The 20,160-nt window shown below is 38.7% G+C and overlaps 1 protein-coding gene across 7 annotated transcripts in view; it reads right to left on the minus strand.

Annotated features, from left to right (window-relative positions):
- LIN28B (lin-28 RNA binding posttranscriptional regulator B) overlaps positions 1-20,160 on the minus strand; it is an 85,002-nt gene that overhangs the window by 20,826 nt on the left and 44,016 nt on the right. For all 7 annotated transcript variants that reach the window (XM_015858703.3, XM_015858705.3, XM_085543689.1 and 4 more), the window contains one exon: positions 16,487-16,671. In XM_015858703.3, the coding sequence (XP_015714189.1) occupies positions 16,487-16,671 (185 nt within the window). The remainder of the gene's footprint in view (positions 1-16,486; positions 16,672-20,160) is intronic.

Here is a 20,160-nt window from a genome sequence, read left to right on the forward strand (position 1 = left end):
CAGGCCTACAGACAAATGAACCAGGTGCTGAGCTGCTGTTGCAAGGTCTCATCTGTTCTCTATCTCCCTGTGATTTGGGAAACCAATGTTTCTTCAGCATATGATACACAATGGGGACATGAAAGTAGCAACAACTGAAGAGTTTAGGGGAAAACACTGGAGATAGCTTTGGCAAGCCTGGGTTCAACTTCATTTAAAATTAACTTTGTGTTCCCGGAGGATCAGAGCATGTGAAGAGGAAGAATCCTAAGACATGGCTGTGTAGTAATTGACATAGACACGATATACAGAACTGGCTGCTGGAATGGTTATAATTTTGATAATTAACCATAATTAAGCATTTACAAGCACATACAAAGGAAAAAGTTACCTTAGGATGCTCAATGATTCCACTGACAATAACCTAACTGTGCACTTTTAATGCACACTTAAGAGCTCCATCATGTATGAAGTTACCGACACAAGAAATTTTAAGTTACTGTCCAGTTCTGAAGAAATCTGTCTGACTCATCCCTGAGTGACGATGGCCTGAGGTCAGGGCCAGGGCTACCTCTGCAGCTTGCCCATCTGCTGAGGGGCACGCAGCCATCTAGCTGTAGGGGAATGTCAGCCCGGCTAGGCTGCAGGTCTGCATCTCTTCCACTACAGACAGAGCTTGCAGGACAAGCAAAATTAAGTCTTTGGCAGACTCTGCCAACAGGTCTCCAGGGCTGTGTATATTACAGCATCCTCAGGAGAGTCCTCCCTGCCATACTGCTGGGCCATGCCAGCAGTCTCAGCCCTCATGTGCATATGGCAGCAGCATTTGTCACAGAGCAGTCCTTGGAGACACCCAAATCCCACACAGCAGCACACACACCACGCAGCCTCTGTCTTCCAACATTCCATACACACCAAGGAGAACCAGCCCCTCACTCCCCGCATGCCAGCCTTGCTTTCACTACCTGCTATGAAGTGCTGAGCACTGTTTACCTCTATTCTTCAGTCCCACCAGCCCCAACTCCACAAATGACTTATTCAGCTATATCGTTTACCTCATTTCTTACTTCTTAGCACCTCATACCTTCACTTCCATCCTGATTCTGCTCCTCATCATCACATTTAGTTTTTACATTACTAATGCATATGACTCATTGCAGAGGTCATAGTTAGATTCTTCAAGGAAACAACCATTTGTAAACAAACTTAAACTATTCTTTAGTAACACAGTGTTGTGGCTTTTCTTTTTATTTTTTAAGATACAGATTTAAGTCTTTATACATAAACAGTCCCTGTGGAATCTTTTTTAACTACGTGAGAATCTGCTTTAAAAAAGGAGAAAAAAAAAAACCCCACAATTTCAAGTTAATTGAAAATGGATTTCTATGCCACAAACTGCAGTCTTCTACAGTGTAACAAAATCTGCAAGCTTAAGCAAATTTACCACCTGCTACCACTGAAAGGGAACATGGCAGTATCCCCTTCCCAACACAGCATCTCATTATAGCAGATGGATGTTTCCAGTACAGTGATTGCTGTGTATACAGCATCATGAGTAATTCCCAGACTAATAGCACTTTTTATTTCATAGACTTTTTCACATACAGTATAGATCATAATCTGTAGTTCACAAAACGTTTGCAGGTTTGTGAAAAGCCTCAACTGACCTTACACAGGCAAGATGTAATGTCATTACATTGCTGCTTCTGCTGCTGCCTGGTCTAACAGAGTAAAGTAAAACCGATATGCTGGGTATAGCTGCATTCTGCCTAACACCGTATCCCGCAATACAGAAATTATGTACAATAAAGCACCAACAGAGAGAATTGGGAGAGCAGAGCGCACAATTTGAAACAGATTAAAGGACTGCTGTCTGGTTAGAACATGTCCTACAAATGCAATGCACAAAGCACCTTATGCAGCCAGTTATACATGATCCTAGCTAATAATGACTGCGGAAAAGTAAGCCAGGTTACACAGCTGGGATTCACCATGTTCCACAGAATCACTTTATTACACAACTACCTGGTTCACTTGGTGAAAGTTTGGAGTAGAAAGGGAATATGACTGCCAGCATAAGAAAATAACATTGATCTGTTTGCGTCAGCTTTACCTTGCAAGTATAAAACCTACCTTTTTGAACTGATGAGGTCATCAATGTGCATCTCTCATTCTGAATTGATCTGATTAAGTCATCTTTCAGCTAAAGCAACCTTTTATAGATCTAATATATGCACATACAATAAGAGTGCAATATACATATACAACATAAATGTACAAAACTTCTATAAAATGCATCTAAACCTTACACCGAGGGCTATTATTCTGCCAAATTCAAAAGCTTTCAATCTTGATTCATATTAATTCATGTTTTACATAATAATTAAGCAAGAAATGGGGGGTCATTAAGTAAAAAGGATGTAACCATTTGTATACACTAAGATGTACTTGTGAAGATTTTATGGATAGCCATCACCATACTGAAGTATCTCAGACATTCGAGTTCACCTGGCAGCTGGAGGACAATTACATCTACCACTTACAGAGAAAAGGAACATGATTCTTTGTTGGCTTTTCATTCAAATTAGAAGCTACAAAGGGAGGAGAAACACAAAAACCAAAAGCCACTTCAACTAAGACAACCACTGATAATTCAGACTTCTGAAACCCCCTGAACTTAACCATATTATTACAAAAGGTGTTTTCTAATGAGTTCTTATTTTGAAAAGAATGGGGGCAGTACAGGCCAAACCCTAGAAAGCAAAGCAGAAGAAATTGTCTCTTCATGGCAGTTCGTGGCAAGGAAATGACTCAGCTGAGGCAAATTAGAGTCCATTTGGAGACGCTGATTCCAAGAGCACAGTGAGTCTGCAGGCAGAAATCTATCAGAGCAGCTGTGCTGGCAGAAATTTCAACCTTCATAAGCACATAAGCCTCAAAATGCTATCTGCAGCAATTCTGATGAGTCTTCTCTAGCTAAGCAGCAATTTTTTGTTGTGAAAGGAGACTGCAAAGAAACCAAGGAATACTGTCTACCTGTTTTTCACACAGAAAAGCAAAAATGAAGCAGAGTTTCATCATAAAAAGTCAAATATAGTTTCTAAGTCATGCAAGAATTGCTTTGAATTCCCTTTCCCTCTAACTCAGCAAACTATCTGCTCTGCCCTGCAAGCTACAGCCTACCAAACCTGGAGGCAGCTCTCGGTACTCTGAGGTAGAAATTAAGGGATGCAAAACCTCTTCCATTTACAGGAATCTTGGTTATCTATAAATTATTTCTTAAGGGCATCAAAACAAACAAAAAACCCAAAAAACTAAGGAAAGCAAGCTCATAGCCAGGATGTTTAAATCACTATTAGAGGACACACATTTCCAACAAAAATCCTGGAAAGTGGGTCTCCCAGATTAAAAAAATGTGTATTTCACTGCGCTTATTACACCTTCCCATAAGTGAGTAACTGAAGTCACTCTCTAAAACAGCATTAGCTCAGCACCTGCCCATCCTGCCTACTTATCTAACCACAGAGAGGTCTGGCAAGCATCACAAAATGGCTGATAAAAAGCAACCTCATTTCACCCTCAGAATTCAAACAGGGAGCAGACTCTGAGATTAAGCAGCCCTCAGGATTGCTCCTGCCCAGTGAAACACTCCGTTTCCCCATGCCTCTGGTTCTCCAAGGACCATAGGGCACAGTGGCTGTGGCAGCCTTAGGGTCTGGTGAGGCTTCTCCAGCAGCCCTGTGAGATGGCAGGAAGGAAGCCAAAGGTGGCTGCATCCGTGGGGATGGTCTGCGGCCTGCTGCAGCCTACTGCAGTTCCTCCTGCTTTCCCTTTTTCCTCCATGTAAGACAGAAAAAATTATGGTCATCATTTTTTCTCCATTCCCCTCAGGTGCATGTCAGAGCTAAAAAATGCAAAAGGACAGTTTCAGCCTTCATGTGAACTGTTTGGAAAGCGGTAAGATTGAGAAGATGCTTAAATCTCATGTACATCCTATTATTTTCTATCAAAAGGACAATGATAATATGTGAAGATTAAAGACTGAGTTGCGGATTGTGCCTATCTCCTTATTTTAGCTGTATTTTATAGTTGCTTTAATTTAACTAGCAAATGTAGCTATAGGAGTAGCACCAGAATCCACACAGAATCTATTAGTCAAAATACGAGCTCTAAGATCCATAACTTATTTTCTGTTAGGTGGGACTGCAGAACAAAACACATAGTCCTTCTTTGCATGAGATACTTAAACCCCTTCTATACGCACTTCAAACAGGCAAGACAAAAATGTGATTGTGTGTGTATACATATATGCCTGAACTCACCTAATTTTTAAACATGGAAAATTGCCTTTGTCAAGACAGTATCATCTTTGAAACTGATTGTACAAATGAAAGATTAAGTCCTCATTCTTTTAAAACAAACTAATGAATTTTGAACTATGACAGACGAGAACAAACAGACCATTTTCTTTAAATCCATTTATAATCTATGAAAGAACATTCCTTGGTGACAAGTTTGCATTGAAAAGGAATTCACATTTGAAAAGCTAGGACAAAAAGAGATGATAGCGAATGTTTTTAAGCACCAGTCATAACTTTTTCTCATGTACAGACAGCACCTGTATTCTGCCATAGCCATGAGGGGCCTTCAGCAGATCACAAGTAAGATTCTGATTTCCAACACTTATACTGCAGCTTGTAAGAAATACAGCTAATTAAGTACAAGGACTGTAGGATCAGATCTTCAATTATTAAACACAGAAATGTTAGTCAAAGGCATTTACTATACAAAATACTTAGCACATTTATACTGAGCAGACATTACGTTTCTCCAATAAAAAAATTCTTCAGTTAATCTCCTCAAATAATATAAATTGCTTGCATCAACAAACATAGTACAATTAGCTTGTTACCCTTAAACTGAGTTTAAAATAAGCAAATTGTTTGATGACTTTGATGTTTTCCACCCAAAATGTGCTGGCTAATTTTTCCATTCCAGTTCCCATTCCAATCTTTTAACTGCCTTAATCTCCTGCCCTCAGATGTTGACCTTGTAAGAACAGAGGTCATAGGTTAGCACAGACAGACCTCAAAAGATCTGGACTATCAATTCATGCCTGAAAGATTTCTCTTCCACAAAGGAACCACTAAAAAAGCAAATTCCAAAATCCAGCTCCACAAACCATATAAAAATAAACTTGTTGATATGTTACATTCACAACTATTCTTAAAAAATAAGAAAAAAAATAGAAAAAAAAAAAGTCTGGATGCAATACACTATAAATTAATTTCTGTAGGATACTAAAATAAAAACAATGGCACCAACACAGGATAATGACCAGACTTCAAAGATAAAAAAGAAAAGCTCTAGACTGGAGAGAATTGAGAGCCTGCATCCTTAACCTATGGAAATCTACGAGGTATGTTTTAAATATCTATTATCTTTAGAACATAAAGTAATATTTTTATAAAACAGGCATTTTTAAACACAACTTGTTTTCTTTAAAGAATGAAGGTAAAGCACAACTAACTGAGAAAATTAAACAGCACCAATTTATATAAATTCACTGATTATCAGTGAGACTGCTCCCTCAATTTCTTGCTGTAATCAGCCATACAACCGATTCCTTGCTGCTTGTTTGGACAATGGAAGTAGAACTCTTATTAAAAAAAAAACAAAAAACACCCAAAGAAACAACATGCCACACATTTCTGTTCTAAGCATAAATGAAATGTATAGATTGCAAGGGAAAACAATAACTTTGTGAGGTTCTGGTGAGTTAGAAAGACGATAGCAAGAACAATTCATTTCTGAGACCAAAGTAAAAAAATCTGTAGTTTGTACAACAAAAATCCTAGAACTGAAGTGATTAATAATCTCATATTTAATATAATTCCATGGTGCTATTTAGCAAAAAGTTAATTAAAACATTTTGTGGATTCCTTCTTCCCTTAAAAAAAATCCAAGAGCTCAGCGCATTTTAACTAATTATGAGGAGAAGAAGCAGGCACATATTCCCAATAGCAATTGTGTGAGCTGATAACCATGATTCTCCCAACTGATATTGATGTCCAAAACTTGGAAAGAAGAACCCATACAATAAGAAACCAAAGATTTTTGAAATACTCATTAGAAAGAAAGGGTTTTTTTTGCTACGAATAACTTGAGGAAACATAACACGAATAAACCTTTCAAAAGGTAAATAAATAAGACTCTTTTTTACATATGAGATATTCACAATTTCTAATCCTACTGCCAACTACTGCCTTCTATTAACAGAAGAAACAAAACTGCCTAATTTTACGGAACAACTAATCCCACTGCACAGACACACTGACCCACACGCTATTCTCTTTGTTTTGTATTATTAGTTTAGCATGACAAAAATGTAGAGGCATCAATTTTCAACACTAGCAAATCTGAAGCTGAATTTGAACCGTTCAGCCATTTCAGTTTTCTGCATTGGTCAGAAGATATCCATTTATCATTGAGAAATCAAAGCATTCTGGTTAAACTTTGATGCAAAGGCTGTTGCAACAGAGCAGTCTGTGGTTTGCTATTGTTTTCAGAGCTGTCTGAAGTAAATTAAATGTCTAACATTTAAGCTGTCCTATGGCTAGAAGACTAGAACTCCAAGAAACTTCTAGGCTAAAGAAAGCCATTCAGCACTAGACTGCTGCAATTTAAAGGATTTTTATTTTACTTTCAACTATTCATTGTAAAAGATATAGTGCCACGAGACTCAATACCTATAAGATTATAAATGAATGGAGATCAAAGACAAGAAATTGTTAAGCTCACTCCCATATTTCACAGTGACCCTTCACAACTCCTTCCTCCTTAACCATTTCCTGGGTCTGTTACTGAGCAAACCCAGCTCCATCTACTTCATCAATACTGCCAGCCTTGACTTGCTGTTTCTCCAGCTCTGCTATTGCCACCTTTGTTCTCCTACGTATACATAAAATCAGTCCCGTCACCGTTTTCCTACGGTGCTTCAGTACGCTTTCAAAGAAAAGCAAGCAGCAACCTAGCAGGTAGTCAGAAGGGCACTCAGGCTCATTTCTACTCTTTACCTACAAATTCAGTATTCGAAGAGCAAGAAATAATTGTATACTGAATTTGGGTCATAACATCCTGATCCAGAAACACAAGCTCAGGAAAGTTGCCAGCAGGACTAGAGAAGCAATCTCCCCTTGAAAGCATAGGCTGCACCTCACACCCCTATGAGAAGGATACTGAGTTGCTCAAGCATATGCAAAGAAGAGAAATAATGCCAGCACAGAGACTAGAAAACAAGAATTACGAACTACGATGGAAGGAATTTCCTTCAGGGATCTGTCTTGGGACTGGCGCCCATCTATAACAACCTAGACAGTGAGAGTGCACTCTTACCAAGTTTGGAGAAAACATCAAGCTGAGTGATGCGTATGACACTACAGAAGGGACACCAAGCAGAGGGACCTGGACAGGCTTGAAAAGTGGACCCAACTGACTCTAATCAGGTTTAAGTACAAGGTTGTGCAACTTGGTCACAGTTTAGACTTGAGTTCAGACTGGGAGAACTCAGTGAAAGCAGAAGGACATGGGGTTTCTGGTGGACAAAATGCTGACACAAGCCAACCACAAGCGCTAACAGCCCTGAAGGCAAACAGTATCCAGGCCTGCATCAAACGAAGGCTGGTCAGTTTCATTTCAGATCAGCAAGAAGAGAAATAATGGAATCACCTGAGTCACCACAGAATTGTAAAGCAGATGCTTTGTTCCCACCTCAGCTTCAGCCCCTTACAGGTTAGCTGTTGACTTAGCGTACCTATCTTTCCAAAGGGAGGAAACTGATTCAGTTCTGATCTCCCTACACTTCCTGACGATCTCCCTATCAACTTTTTGGATGACAACCTGGAGGCTGGGAAAATCTGTATTTCTCATATGCCACAGTCTTCATTGGTATGTCCCTCTCTGCCAAGAGTCCGAGTTAGTTCACTCCTCCTCAAACTCTTCCCTATCATCCCTGATCTACATCAAGTCTGTTTACATTTAAATGTCCCTACTCCTTCCTAATCTCCCCCCTATTCATTGACTTTGCAGCATCATCTTGTCCAAGTCATCCAGCTTGAAGGACCCTTCTGAGCTCCTGTTTCTTCTCTGACAAGCTTCCTATAATCAGAAGAAGCAACTGCAAATTCCCATTCTGTTCTGCTACTTCTGGATGGAAGACCTCGTTTTTATTTTTATTTTTTTTCACCTAAATAAAACTACCTTTCCTCATGTAAACATGTCTTTAAAACCACATGTTTTCTTCAGGACACAGCATATGTCTTATTGCCTGTTTGAGAAGAACTCCAGCACACTGTAGGCATGCTCACAGAGGTGAGGGGGCCACAGAGGGAATAACTGCAATGTGACTGCGCCACTACAGAGATGACTACCTCCGTGACACATTCCTCTTACATAATGAACTGCTGAGCTTCTTGACAAAATAAGATATTGAAGTAAATGCACGTTTATAAATGATTCATATTTAAGCAGGTTTGATCTTTAAGTGTCAAGGACAGAAACATGAAGCCACAGCTAATAAAAGAAACAGCTGCAGCAATTTGGAATTATATTACTGTATTAAAGGGCTCCAGAACTTTTATTTCTTTGGAAGAGCTTCAGATTTACCAACAGAGGTAAATCAAAGGCAATGTTCTGGGAATACCTCACTTAGCAGCTAGGCTATAGTTCAGTGTTGTCCAACTTTCAAGTCCCTGGCAGTTTACTTAAGATAGCACTTCTTTCTCCATCATCTGGAATCGCTATTATAATCTTCCTTTATGTTTGCATAGTTATTATGATCCTTCAGTACATTTCCTATGTGATGCTGGAGTGCAACACACCAAAAAAAGCAAGGAAATGCAACTTGTTTTTCTGAAATAAAATGGATTTGGGGCTTCATTTTTTTAGTGCAATATAGCAGACTGTACCTTTTTTGAAGGACTGTTTGCCCTGCTGCAAGCAGTTCTGTCCTCAGTTGGCTGATAGTTACATAGAGCAACACACAAGAAAAAAATCAGCACAATCTGTAGGTTGGGTCCACATCACAATGGAAAGAAATTTCCACAACCAGGGAAATCTTTTTCAAACAATGTCCTCTTCCCTATTCCTTTCAAGCACTTATTGAACTGGCCCCTGAAAATGTATACACATTTTTGATTATTTCTTTTTCTACCTGAAAGAAGTAATTAATTTAGTAGTAAGGAAATAAACAGCAAGAAATTTAAATTAATGGAAGAAAACACCAGTTCTATTAGCAAGATTCTTAGAAATTGAAATGATGCTTTGTATTTACTGAAACTTACATCTATTCTATACCATCATCTCTCAAGTTATGCAAAATTCCCAAATGTGTAACTCTTCTTTCTCGTTTCCAAATTCCTTCAGATATGGTGAATCATTACTACAGGACTAGAAAAGCATGCATTATGTTTTGTGAAGTTTTCATTTCTTTCCTTCTGAATTAGTGATATTTTGCACTATTTTCTGTGCAAAATGAGCTCTCATGAAATCAGTGTTTTCCAATTGAGAGATCTCAACAGTCCTATTGAAAGAAATGGTGCTGCTTTCATTTTTTTTTTTTAAAGTTGTTCAGTTTTAAAGTTGTTCAAAATATACACAGTACGTAAAACAAAAACATTTGTTTTGACCAATAGTTATATAAATTAACTTACCCAGTCTCAAGATCTACTCAAATATAAAGCACATACCTCCAACTAACATAAAAACAAGCAAGTGCTACTGGAAGAATTAAGCTCCTAAGAGGTGAATGGAATACCATGATAAACTCCTCCAACTGCAACAGATCTCAGCAGATGATCGTAACAGCAGCAAATTAAGCTGGAGCAGATGAAACTGTTACCCCCTTTCTTCTATGGGTTACAGCTCCAGAACTTCATTCTCAAAGCAGATTTTTGCAGCCTGGCATGTGAAAAAGCTTAAATGTCCATGATACTCTGTAACAATCTGCTCATCCAGGCCCAAAGCTAAGATTCCAGTTTGATGATCAGAAATAAGAGAACACCACAGCAAAGGCTTAAATATATGCTGGTGTTTTACTGTAAATGAGAGACAGCTCATCCCTTGATGAGAAGTGGCAAGATACTCTGAAAACACAAGGCCCAAGAAGACATCCAATTAAAGAAAAATATTCTGCATTCTGAAAACAGCATATATACTTCAGCAACCCATCTGCTGTGCAGGGATAGCTTTACTCTACATGAGTCTGTATAAAATTGACACCAGCCTACTCGCTTCATCTGTTCCTTGTACTTCCTCAGAATTTTATCTACTTACTTTAACAACAAATTTGTATTTATTACAAACATTATGGAAAATTTGGGGCCGATTTCTTCTCAACTGTGAACTCATACAAACAGATATCACAGACAACTTTATCCGGTCTCTACTCTTGTTCTTACTGCAAGCTCCTAAAGAAGAAAATCAACCTTAGAAACCACTTGGTGAAAATCGGTCAAACCTGCCACCAGGTTTCCAGCTCTTCCCTCAGCACACAAATTTACATTCACTTGAAACACACGAGCAGCCCTACCAGAAGGTACGTATGATTGAAAGGAAGTACGTATTTTACTGTGTTTTGTTGATTCCCGTGCCCAACTGCAAAGTCCAATTCCTGCCTTCACCTGAGCAATTAGGCTGAAGCACAGCAAGGCCAGGGGAGTTTACGAGTAGCACGGGATCTGAAAAACACAGCCCTTGCTTTTAAGCTGCCTTCTGGTGGATTTGATAGTTAAAAACATATGAAACAAAAAGCAGCCTTTTCAATGAATGAGGAAATGCCTGCACTGCCATGCAGCATACTACAGCACTGTGCCTGGTACCCCAAAATAACTAACTGATCTTCATCTGGAAGAGCTGCAGCTTGTTAGGGACCAAATAAAGCTTTGTAGCCTGTATCTAGTGGGTGCTTGGCTTTGTAAATTAAATCATGTTCTCTAAAAATGAAATTTGGAATGTGATTTTCTAAGAGTCTTCTGAAAAACAGAAACGTTTATTCTAATAATGCATATATTATTCTGCACAACTATAACATTCCTATGCTTAGCCCAACATCTCAATAATTCATCTTTTGGCTCTGCATCCTGGCTTGCAACTGCTTGAGAAACGGAAGTAGGCAGGAAGAGAAAGTCATCATCTTTTGAGGAAGCAATTCCCACTGCTGCATGCTAGACCTGGGGGCAGAAGCTAGACAAGCCAAAGCTTGTTGTCTCCTGAAAGGGAAGGGCTTTTCAGCTCGTGCTCTTGCTCTGGATACTTGTTCTTCCAAAGCCTACAGCCGGCACTTCCAGAAGAATGAAGTTCACGTGTAACACCCCAGTCTGAAGATAAAATCATGCCAAACAACATACTGTCCACAGATGCTGGTTGCTATACACTCCAGTTAGTGGCAGTTGTTTTGTATGCATGATCTTAAGCTATCTTCTTTTCATCTTTTGAAGAAAATACCTAGTTTTGGATGTATGATTCCATTCTCATCATACTGGACATGCTGAGTCCTGGAAGCATGCCTGTGTATTTGGTATGCAGCCAGTCTGTGGCTGCTCAGCTCACTTAAACACAGATGGATGATTTAGAGATTTTAACAAGGGCTGTCTAATGAATATATGCAGTAACACTTCTCAGAGGCTTGTAACTTAGACTTGGATGGCTCTGCACAAAGACGAGGGAAGATTAACCCCCTGCCCTAGAGATCCATCTCCAAGCCAGCTTTCAAGCCTCCATTCCAAAACACCAAGTGACAGCTATTTTTAAGTTTCCTATTTTTAACTCTCTTAATTAAGCCCTCTGATTTTACCCCAATCCTGCAAAAAAAAAAACCCAAAAACAACAGGACTGTTGTTACACCTTCCAAAAAGTGGTTAGCCTACACACAGAAGAAAGTACAGAATTCCCCGAGTACATTTTTCCCTAATGATCATAGTCCAGCAAAAATTTAAGTGTTTGGAAGTATGCGCAGTAGTGCAAAGTTCTTAGGTTTGGTTGTGGGTTTTAATGTTTTTTGTTTGTTTTAAAGCTAGCAGAATTGTGCTGCTGAATTACTCCTGTAGTTTGTATTACTCTGGTGGCTTACTATGGCATAGCTAGAAAGTATGAAAAATAAGATCATTTAAGAAAAGATATTTAGGTTTGGTTTATCACCTGTTATCTAAGGAAGTCTGAATTCTTAACTATGTGTTTCTGTACAAATAATCTCAAATTTCACTTAAGCAAATAAGATGTGTCCAGCTCTTCTCAGGCACTTAAAGCACCTTCTATCCAACCTGTGCAGATTAGGTGTTGATACTGAAGAGATGCCTAAACCTCTAAACGCAAGAGATGGAAAGCAAATCTTTCGTATTTCCTACAGTCCCTTCTTAGGTACTTGCTTTGGTTGGAAACAGTGTGCTAAGCCACAGGGACCTCATCGCACATGATAGTTTTCACGAAAAAGAACAAAAAGCGTGGTGGTATTCACAATCCGCACATGCACTGTAATCCCTGGGATGCTTGGAAAAAGCAAACAGTGAACAAAATACTCTACACTTGAAAAACAGCAAAAAAAATGAGAACTGGAAAGAAAAAAATTCTTATCATCTAAAACTAATCAAAAGACAACCAGGGAAAAGGAGATGCTCCCATTTTAAACACGCCATCCTCAGGTAATGTCCTTTTGCAAGGCTGCATTTTTAAGAAATGTGCACAAAACTGCATGACTTCTCTGCCAGTTTCCTCTTTAGAAAAGAGCAGAAGTATACACACTGTCTGCCTAGGAGAAGAGCAGTGAAGTTAAGCGCTTTGACAGTTAGATGCTGACACAATTTTGTGTTGAAGGGAAAAGCTCTGAGGTTTTCATCCATCCTCTGTGCAGCTGCTCTCTCTCACTTCCTTTGCCCTGGTGCCCTTTGATGCTATGGCATGGTCTGAAGTGGGTCCCCAGGAGACAGCTGCTCGTTGGGGCTGGCAGAGGGGTAAGACAAACAGGAGTGGAAGTGGCCCTTTCTGAGGGGCTCTCCCCAGCCTCCTTGTCCCCACCATCTTTTAAGTATAGCTTCTATGATCTTCTCCCACTTCCTATTGGCTCAGTGTTCTCCTTCACTGTTTGTTACTGCCCCAATTATTCAATATACATCACAGAAACCTGCTCAGCTTGTGCCATCAAAAGCTTATGAGAATTAAACACTTGAGGATGGTTTAACCAGTGAAGATGGAATTTGATATAATCTGAAATGACTGTATCTCATAACTTTTGTTTCCTACACTAGCTCTCCTTGTACTACTAACTTTACCCAGATGCTCTCAATAGTACACAACAGTGTTATCTCCTCTAAGAGCCATTTGTTCAAGATTATAAGCTCTTAAAGATGCAGTATGTGTGAAAGACTTGCCATCTTCTTATTACAATCTAACTTTGGGCTATCTGCAGAATGCCTTTAAGACTTCATTTTCTGACTCAGACACAAATTAATATTAAGCAGCTGTTCAGTAGGGAAGTATTTTATTATTTGATACAGCCCTCTCCCTCAAGTGGCTGTATTTCAGCTGGCAACTTAGAAACATTTGGAAATTATGCTTTCTGTCAAGTCTGAGAATTCCTAAAACATACCACTTAATACATCTTAACACAAAAACCACTCCTTTTTTTAGTTGTCTCTCATTAGCAGCATTGGAAAAGGTTTCTGCAGTGTTACATCCAAGCTGCAGTGTTCCTTGCAATTTGACCAGTTGAGCTACAGATACATGGCGATCTCACTAGCCACATGCCTAGAACAAAATTCAGCATGTACAGTCATTTCAGTGGCAGCATTTAACTTCTAGCAGACTTCATCTCCTTAAGACAGCTGGCTAAGTTCTGATTTTATTTATTCTACCCTAAATCAAGATTTCATGGACTCGTCTACAAGTTATGGAGATGATTAAGACAAAAACCGAGAGTGCTTATCTTTTTCCCATCAGCTCCTGGTGGTCATTCTTAGAGAGCAGCACAAAAGTACTTCTGAGTCATATCACTACTGATGCCAAACAAAACACGTGGTCAGCAACTGGTAAGGGCTCCTAGGAAAGGAGCTGCATCCTGTTGTGCAGCCTGTTCAGTCCCTGGGTGTCTAAAGTAGTCAAGTGCCAAGAGCTGTCCCTTCACATTTACACTGTAGTAGGGCAGCTCTAACCCAGAACCTACCAGACTTAAATCCCAGCAGAGCATCATTCAGCTGTCTCCATCCTAGTCCAAATTACTCTTAATATTTTGAAGCAAACAAACAAGCAAACAAAAAAAACAACAACCACAAAACATATAAAGCACATGGATATTACAAAAGCTTAAAAGTAAGGTCTGGGAACCTAAAGCCTGCCAGCTGCCTATGGCCAGTTTCATTTCATGCAGACCACAAAAGACTTTCTCTTCCCCATACTAGTCTGTGTTAGCATGCTGGTTGACAAATATGCCAAAGTGGCCTGTACAACTGTGAGCAATTACACACCTTTCCTTCACCTTGTTATAAACTTAATGTGGCCAACAGTAATGTTGAGGGGGAATTATTATCAGAGCAATGTCCCCACCGCAACAATTCAGCAAATTACTGAGACCAAGTCTATTGAGGAAATACCACAAAAATCTACAAACCAGCAACATCTGGTCACCTCAGCAACATGGCTTTTTTCACCTTACCTTTTCATTTTACTTTTCTTTAGAGACTTGCAAAGAACTGGAGCTAGGATTGTTCTGAAGTCCATGACAACAACAAGACAAGGCTCATCCCATATATTTTAGATGCTTTCCTACGATGAGTTACATGCTAAAAGTATCACTTCCTCTACACTGACTACCCTGTACACTACAGATATTTACATCTGTACAAATCCCTTTCTCCTTAAATACATGTTATTTTTCCCGGTCTCTTTATGACCTGTCAATTTAGACTTTGAGGTTTTTGAAGAAAGGATCATCTTTCTTCATACACAGATGTGCAACAAGCAGAGCAAAAGCATAATGACTGTAGCTTTTGTTTGTTGCCAGATTACAAAACATAAACAATGATGATGATGCTATGAATATTGGAAGCGTACCTTAAATAAATAAATAAACAAATAAACAAATAAATAAGATTTGTCACAGCCGCTGCATGAAACACAACACTGGGAGGTCAGGTATGGCGATCGACCAAATAGGAAGCTTTGTCCTGCTTACAAAGTCTGCCCTTGTTGTGGTTATGGACTCTGATCTGTTACAGCAGCGATAGATTTTGTTCATGGTCCTTAGATTTCACAAAGAAAGTGAAAGAGGGACAATTATCATGTTGACTCCAGCCCTTAATTAAAAGAAAAAAAAAAGGGGGGGGGAAACAAAAAATAAAAATGAAATGAGGAAAAAAAAAAAAAAAAAAAAAGGAATGAGAGTGAAGAGAACAAGGAAAAAAAGAAAAGGAAAAGATGAAGCCTTTTGAACATAGAGTGAGGACAAGCAGAGTTCGTTTACATCCAGCAAATATTCTGATCCCTATTTTCTAGAGGTTGGGCAATGCTTCCTTTCCAGGTGACCACATCTTTCCCAAGCTATTTTTAGTTCCAGAATTTGCAGTGGAAGAGAGCCACTTATTTGTCATGTTGTAAATCATACAGTGCAGGGAAAACTTGGCTGTTGGGATGCTCTGAATGGGCTTTATATTCACAAGCTATACTCTTCCCTTCACCTCAGCTATGACTTACTGGTCTTGACATTGTCATGAGGAAAAAGGAGATTCAGGTAGAGGTGAGAGTCACATAAAATACAAGTGCTTCCAGGAGGAAAGGCTGTCCTTAGGAAATAAAAGTGCAGGTAGCACCATAGTGAAGAGGATTCCAGAACTCTGTCATGCCATCAGATGCAGAGAGTAAAGTAAAACAACAGAAGTCAGACTGCTGCACTTGCATAAGTGTATCTCTGGAGATTAAACATTAACCAGTAAAATACTATTACAATATTACTTCAGATCACCAACCATTATTACTTTCAGAAACTTTAGATACGCTTTTCACCAAGTAAAAATATAATTAACCAAATAACACATACCTCACTAATATTACTTTCAACCCTTCTGTACAGAACTACTGATGCACAGTTTAAAATGTCACTGCACACAACAGTCTCTTTGGCATGCACAGTTCTCAACAAAACACGACATTGCTTTGCCTGTATTCAGAGACCAACCTGTCTTCATACTCAATCTGCAGTATTTTCAAAACAGTACTACGTTCCTCTGCAGACTTCCTCTAATTCAATAAAGCCTTCTCAAGAAAAACCAATCAAGTGAGTGATTTATGTAGTTGCACAGGTACAGCTTAATAGCTTTAATCAAATTACTTCATTACATATAAAAGCACATTTACATAGAAGAGCTTCTTTTCACACATTTAAAACGCTGAACACATAACTTCAAGAAAAACTTGCAAATGAAGAGAAAAAAAGAAGGGTAGAATAACAAAGTCAGGTAATTACCTATCTCCCTTTGGTTTTCTTTTTTGTACTGTCTTCCCTTTGGGTCGTCTTTCACTTCCTAAACAGGGGCTCCCACCAGGGCCTGTTACCCGTATTGATTCAAGGCCTTTGGAAGATTTCTTATAAGTAAATTCCACTGGTTCTCCTTCTTTCAGGCTTCTAAATCCTTCCATGTAAAGTTTGCTCTGCAAATAGGAAAAACACTCTTGGTTACCATTGTCTTAAAAGCAATATTTACATTCATAATCAACAGGACAAATTATTGTCTACAGCACAAGCACACAAATACACAAGTTGAGTAACAGCTTCTTCTGCATGGACTATCAGATGATACTACAAACTTTAATCCTGGAAACACTGAAAACACTGAACAAGTATTGTTTTTTTTTTTCCTTCATGAACAAAACTGAAATAGCTGAATATTATTGATCTAAGAAGGCAGAGAAGCGCTGCAACCTTAAAATTCTAGGACAGCTGTAAGTGAGAAATCTTTTAAAATGAAATGGAAAGTACAGATCTGTGTTTTCATTCACAGAAGAGGACATTATTAACACAAGTGAAATAAATACTAGTATGTTGTCTAATATTACATAGTAGCAACTATCTTGGAGGAACTGAAATCAGCAGAAGCTCACCACTGATTTTAATGTAACAAAAATTTTTATATTGATTCCTATAAATTACATACAATAGTTAATTTACAACCCAGGACCAAAATGATGAATTTAACTCTTAAATAAAATGACGGTCAAGTTAATTTTGATAATATTTTTTGGGAAAAATAAAACTACAACAGACTGCTTCTACTAACCATTTATTCTAGAAGATATACATTTAATGAGTGAGATCAATTGGAAGTACAGAGTATTTTACAAAATCTCTGTCCATTTCCAAATGCATTCTTGTATTTTTTATACACGGACTATAAAACTTGTTTTCCTCTTTTGCTCATGAACTCTTCACAGAAAAGAAAGCAATTTATCAGTTGATACTTACCAGCTCTTCAGCACTCACTTGGCTGTGTCATGCAATTAAAGAGGGAATCTTCAACACAGGTAGTATCCCACTCAACTACACGTCAAAAAGAACCAAGTGACATTTGCCTAAGTCACATCCACTGCCCCCATGTCCAACTAGAGAATGTGTTGACATAACAGAATCATAGAATTATTGAGATTGGAAAAGACTTCGAGGATCATCTAGTCCAACTGTCTATCTACCACCAAAATTTATTGGCTATAGGACTGAGTCCAGAGAGTGGTGGTCAATGGCTCAGTGTCTGTAAGGAGACCAGCAATGAATGGTGTCCCACAGGCAGTCAGTGCTGGGACTGATACTCTTTAGCATCTTCATCAGCGACATCAACAGACTAAATTGAAAATTAAAAGAAATATCCCAAATTATTTTGTAATGAAACCATGCCAAAGAACACACACATTTGCTTCAAAAAGCTCAATTACTGGGCCAGCCAAGTCCACCCAGTGGCAACCATTCACAATGCAACAAGAAAATTCTGACATTAGTCTGACAGAGAGATTCAGTTACTTCATTTTCCCAGCAGCGAGAAGCAAGCCCCAGCAAGCCCCAACACAACTTCACTGGTTAGAGAAAGGCTAATTTCTGCCTATTTTTGTTTATCCAGTTGCACAGCTCTAGCACATGTGGCTCTTCCAAAAAAAGTTTTAGGTGTTGTTAAGTGTTAAGACAAATACTTGACAGGGAAGACAGTAGTTCTATATAAACCAGTAAACCATCCAGCATTATTTCAGGCAAGCCCTCCATTCTGAAATGTCTGCACAGCAGTAAAGGAATCTGACACAGTGAAGACACACCAAAATTCAGAACGTGTCCAGAAGATTATACTACCACTTGAAACAACAGATTTTGTCATTAATCCATCGGTAGACCCACCCAGACCTTTTCAACAACCATGAGGGAAATCTTGGTAAAAGGGCAGGTATTTTGTCCCCAAATAATACATATTGTTAACTGTTTCAAAATCAGGCCGTTATTACAAGAGTCGTCTGCTTATCACAAAGGGAACCTCAAGCAGATTAAACAGAAGCCTTGATTTTTCTGTAATACAGAATATGGCATGTACACTACTCTCTTTTTCTATAATTACAACCTAATGAAGATACAGTTAAGTCCACAGCAAGGCTTTTTCCTTTCCAAGTCTCAGTTTATAAAATAAACACCAAGAGGCTGATACCTGATATGCACGTAATGCCATATATTCTACTTCAAAAGAAAAAAGTACTTACTTAAAGTGCAACCTAAGACAAGACATTATCAGTAACCTAAAATGTTTCAATGTTTTGGTCATTTTGCTTCTAACAACAGAATTTTCACTTCCAAATAAAGCATACCAAGAAGAAGGTTTTTTAAAGTATCTTTACAAGCTGAAGTTATGATACAACTACCATGCTTTCATAAATCATGTATTAAGCAGGTTTTTGAATGCTTTTTTCCTCAAGCACTTCTTACAGTGGCAAAGGTTAAAAAAAAAACAACAACCCACAGTCCAAATGACTTGCACAGCATCCTCTATAATGCACCTCAACAGCTTATCAATGCCTCAGATAGATTTGGTGTACTTTGACTTACTGTGTGAACATGTGCAACACTGTCAGCCTGCTCACAGACAGATTCTCTGTGGGTGCAGTAACAACTCAAAAATTTGGCATTTGGAAACCAGAAAAGAATAAAGAAATAAAAAATAAAATGTTTTAAACACTTAAGTTAAGAATCCTCCTCAACTCTACTAAGAGCTGGACAAAAAAATGTCTGTAAGTCAGTAATTGAACATCACGAGTCCTAGCTCAGTATTTTCCTCACATTACTTAAACAAATAACTACTCCCACAATTACAAGCAGTCAGAATTTCAAGTCAGTGAACCATTCCTAGAGCGCTGAATGGGCTGTATGGGCACTCTGCCAATGAAGGAAGGGAAACTTAAAAGCACCATGCTTTTACCTCTTACTGTCTTTCAACTGTCACAGACTTTGCTGTTATTTTTACCAGAAGCCAATACAGTGCTATCAGACAGTTTGGAGTTTTTGGGTGCTTTTTTTTTTTTTTGACAGTGCCATTTAATTTTAAACACATCCAATTATTTCCTGATATTTCAGCTCACAACATAACATCTCACACATCTCCTTACAAGGAGCAACTTGGCCCCAAAAGCTGTGAACTTCACAACAGCAATAACTACAAAAAAAAAAAAACAAAAAACCCCACAACAGTGAAAAATCCAAAAATCACAAGTTCCTGAAACAAATCCCAAAATACAACAAATATAAATTGCATTAGCAAGACTGCCCCAGTGAAAGATATCACTTCTTTGACAGTGTCAGGGAATGCTTGCAACACTTTCTCAGCTCTACAAAAGAAAGGAAGTTTGGAATTCGGGCTTGTTACAGGGGTCTGATTTCTGATATTTAGTGTGCATTACTTTTATTAATCTGTCCAGGGGGTCAGGAGAACAAGTTCCCAGCATGTGCCTCCTCAGCACTTCGCAGCCATTTCTTGCTTGGGCTGTAAACAAGTGCTGGGGCAGGCATTAAATTCTTAGGGGGGAGGGAGTTACTTGGTGGCAATTCTGCTCAGATCATTTATTTTCTGTATCTCTCATTTCTGCCTCTTTTTATCTAGTGATTGATTGATTGCTCTG

Source organism: Coturnix japonica, chromosome 3 (genome assembly GCF_054131305.1).
Source record: "Coturnix japonica strain WE chromosome 3, WE-NBRP24, whole genome shotgun sequence".
Lineage (NCBI taxonomy): Eukaryota > Metazoa > Chordata > Aves > Galliformes > Phasianidae > Coturnix > Coturnix japonica.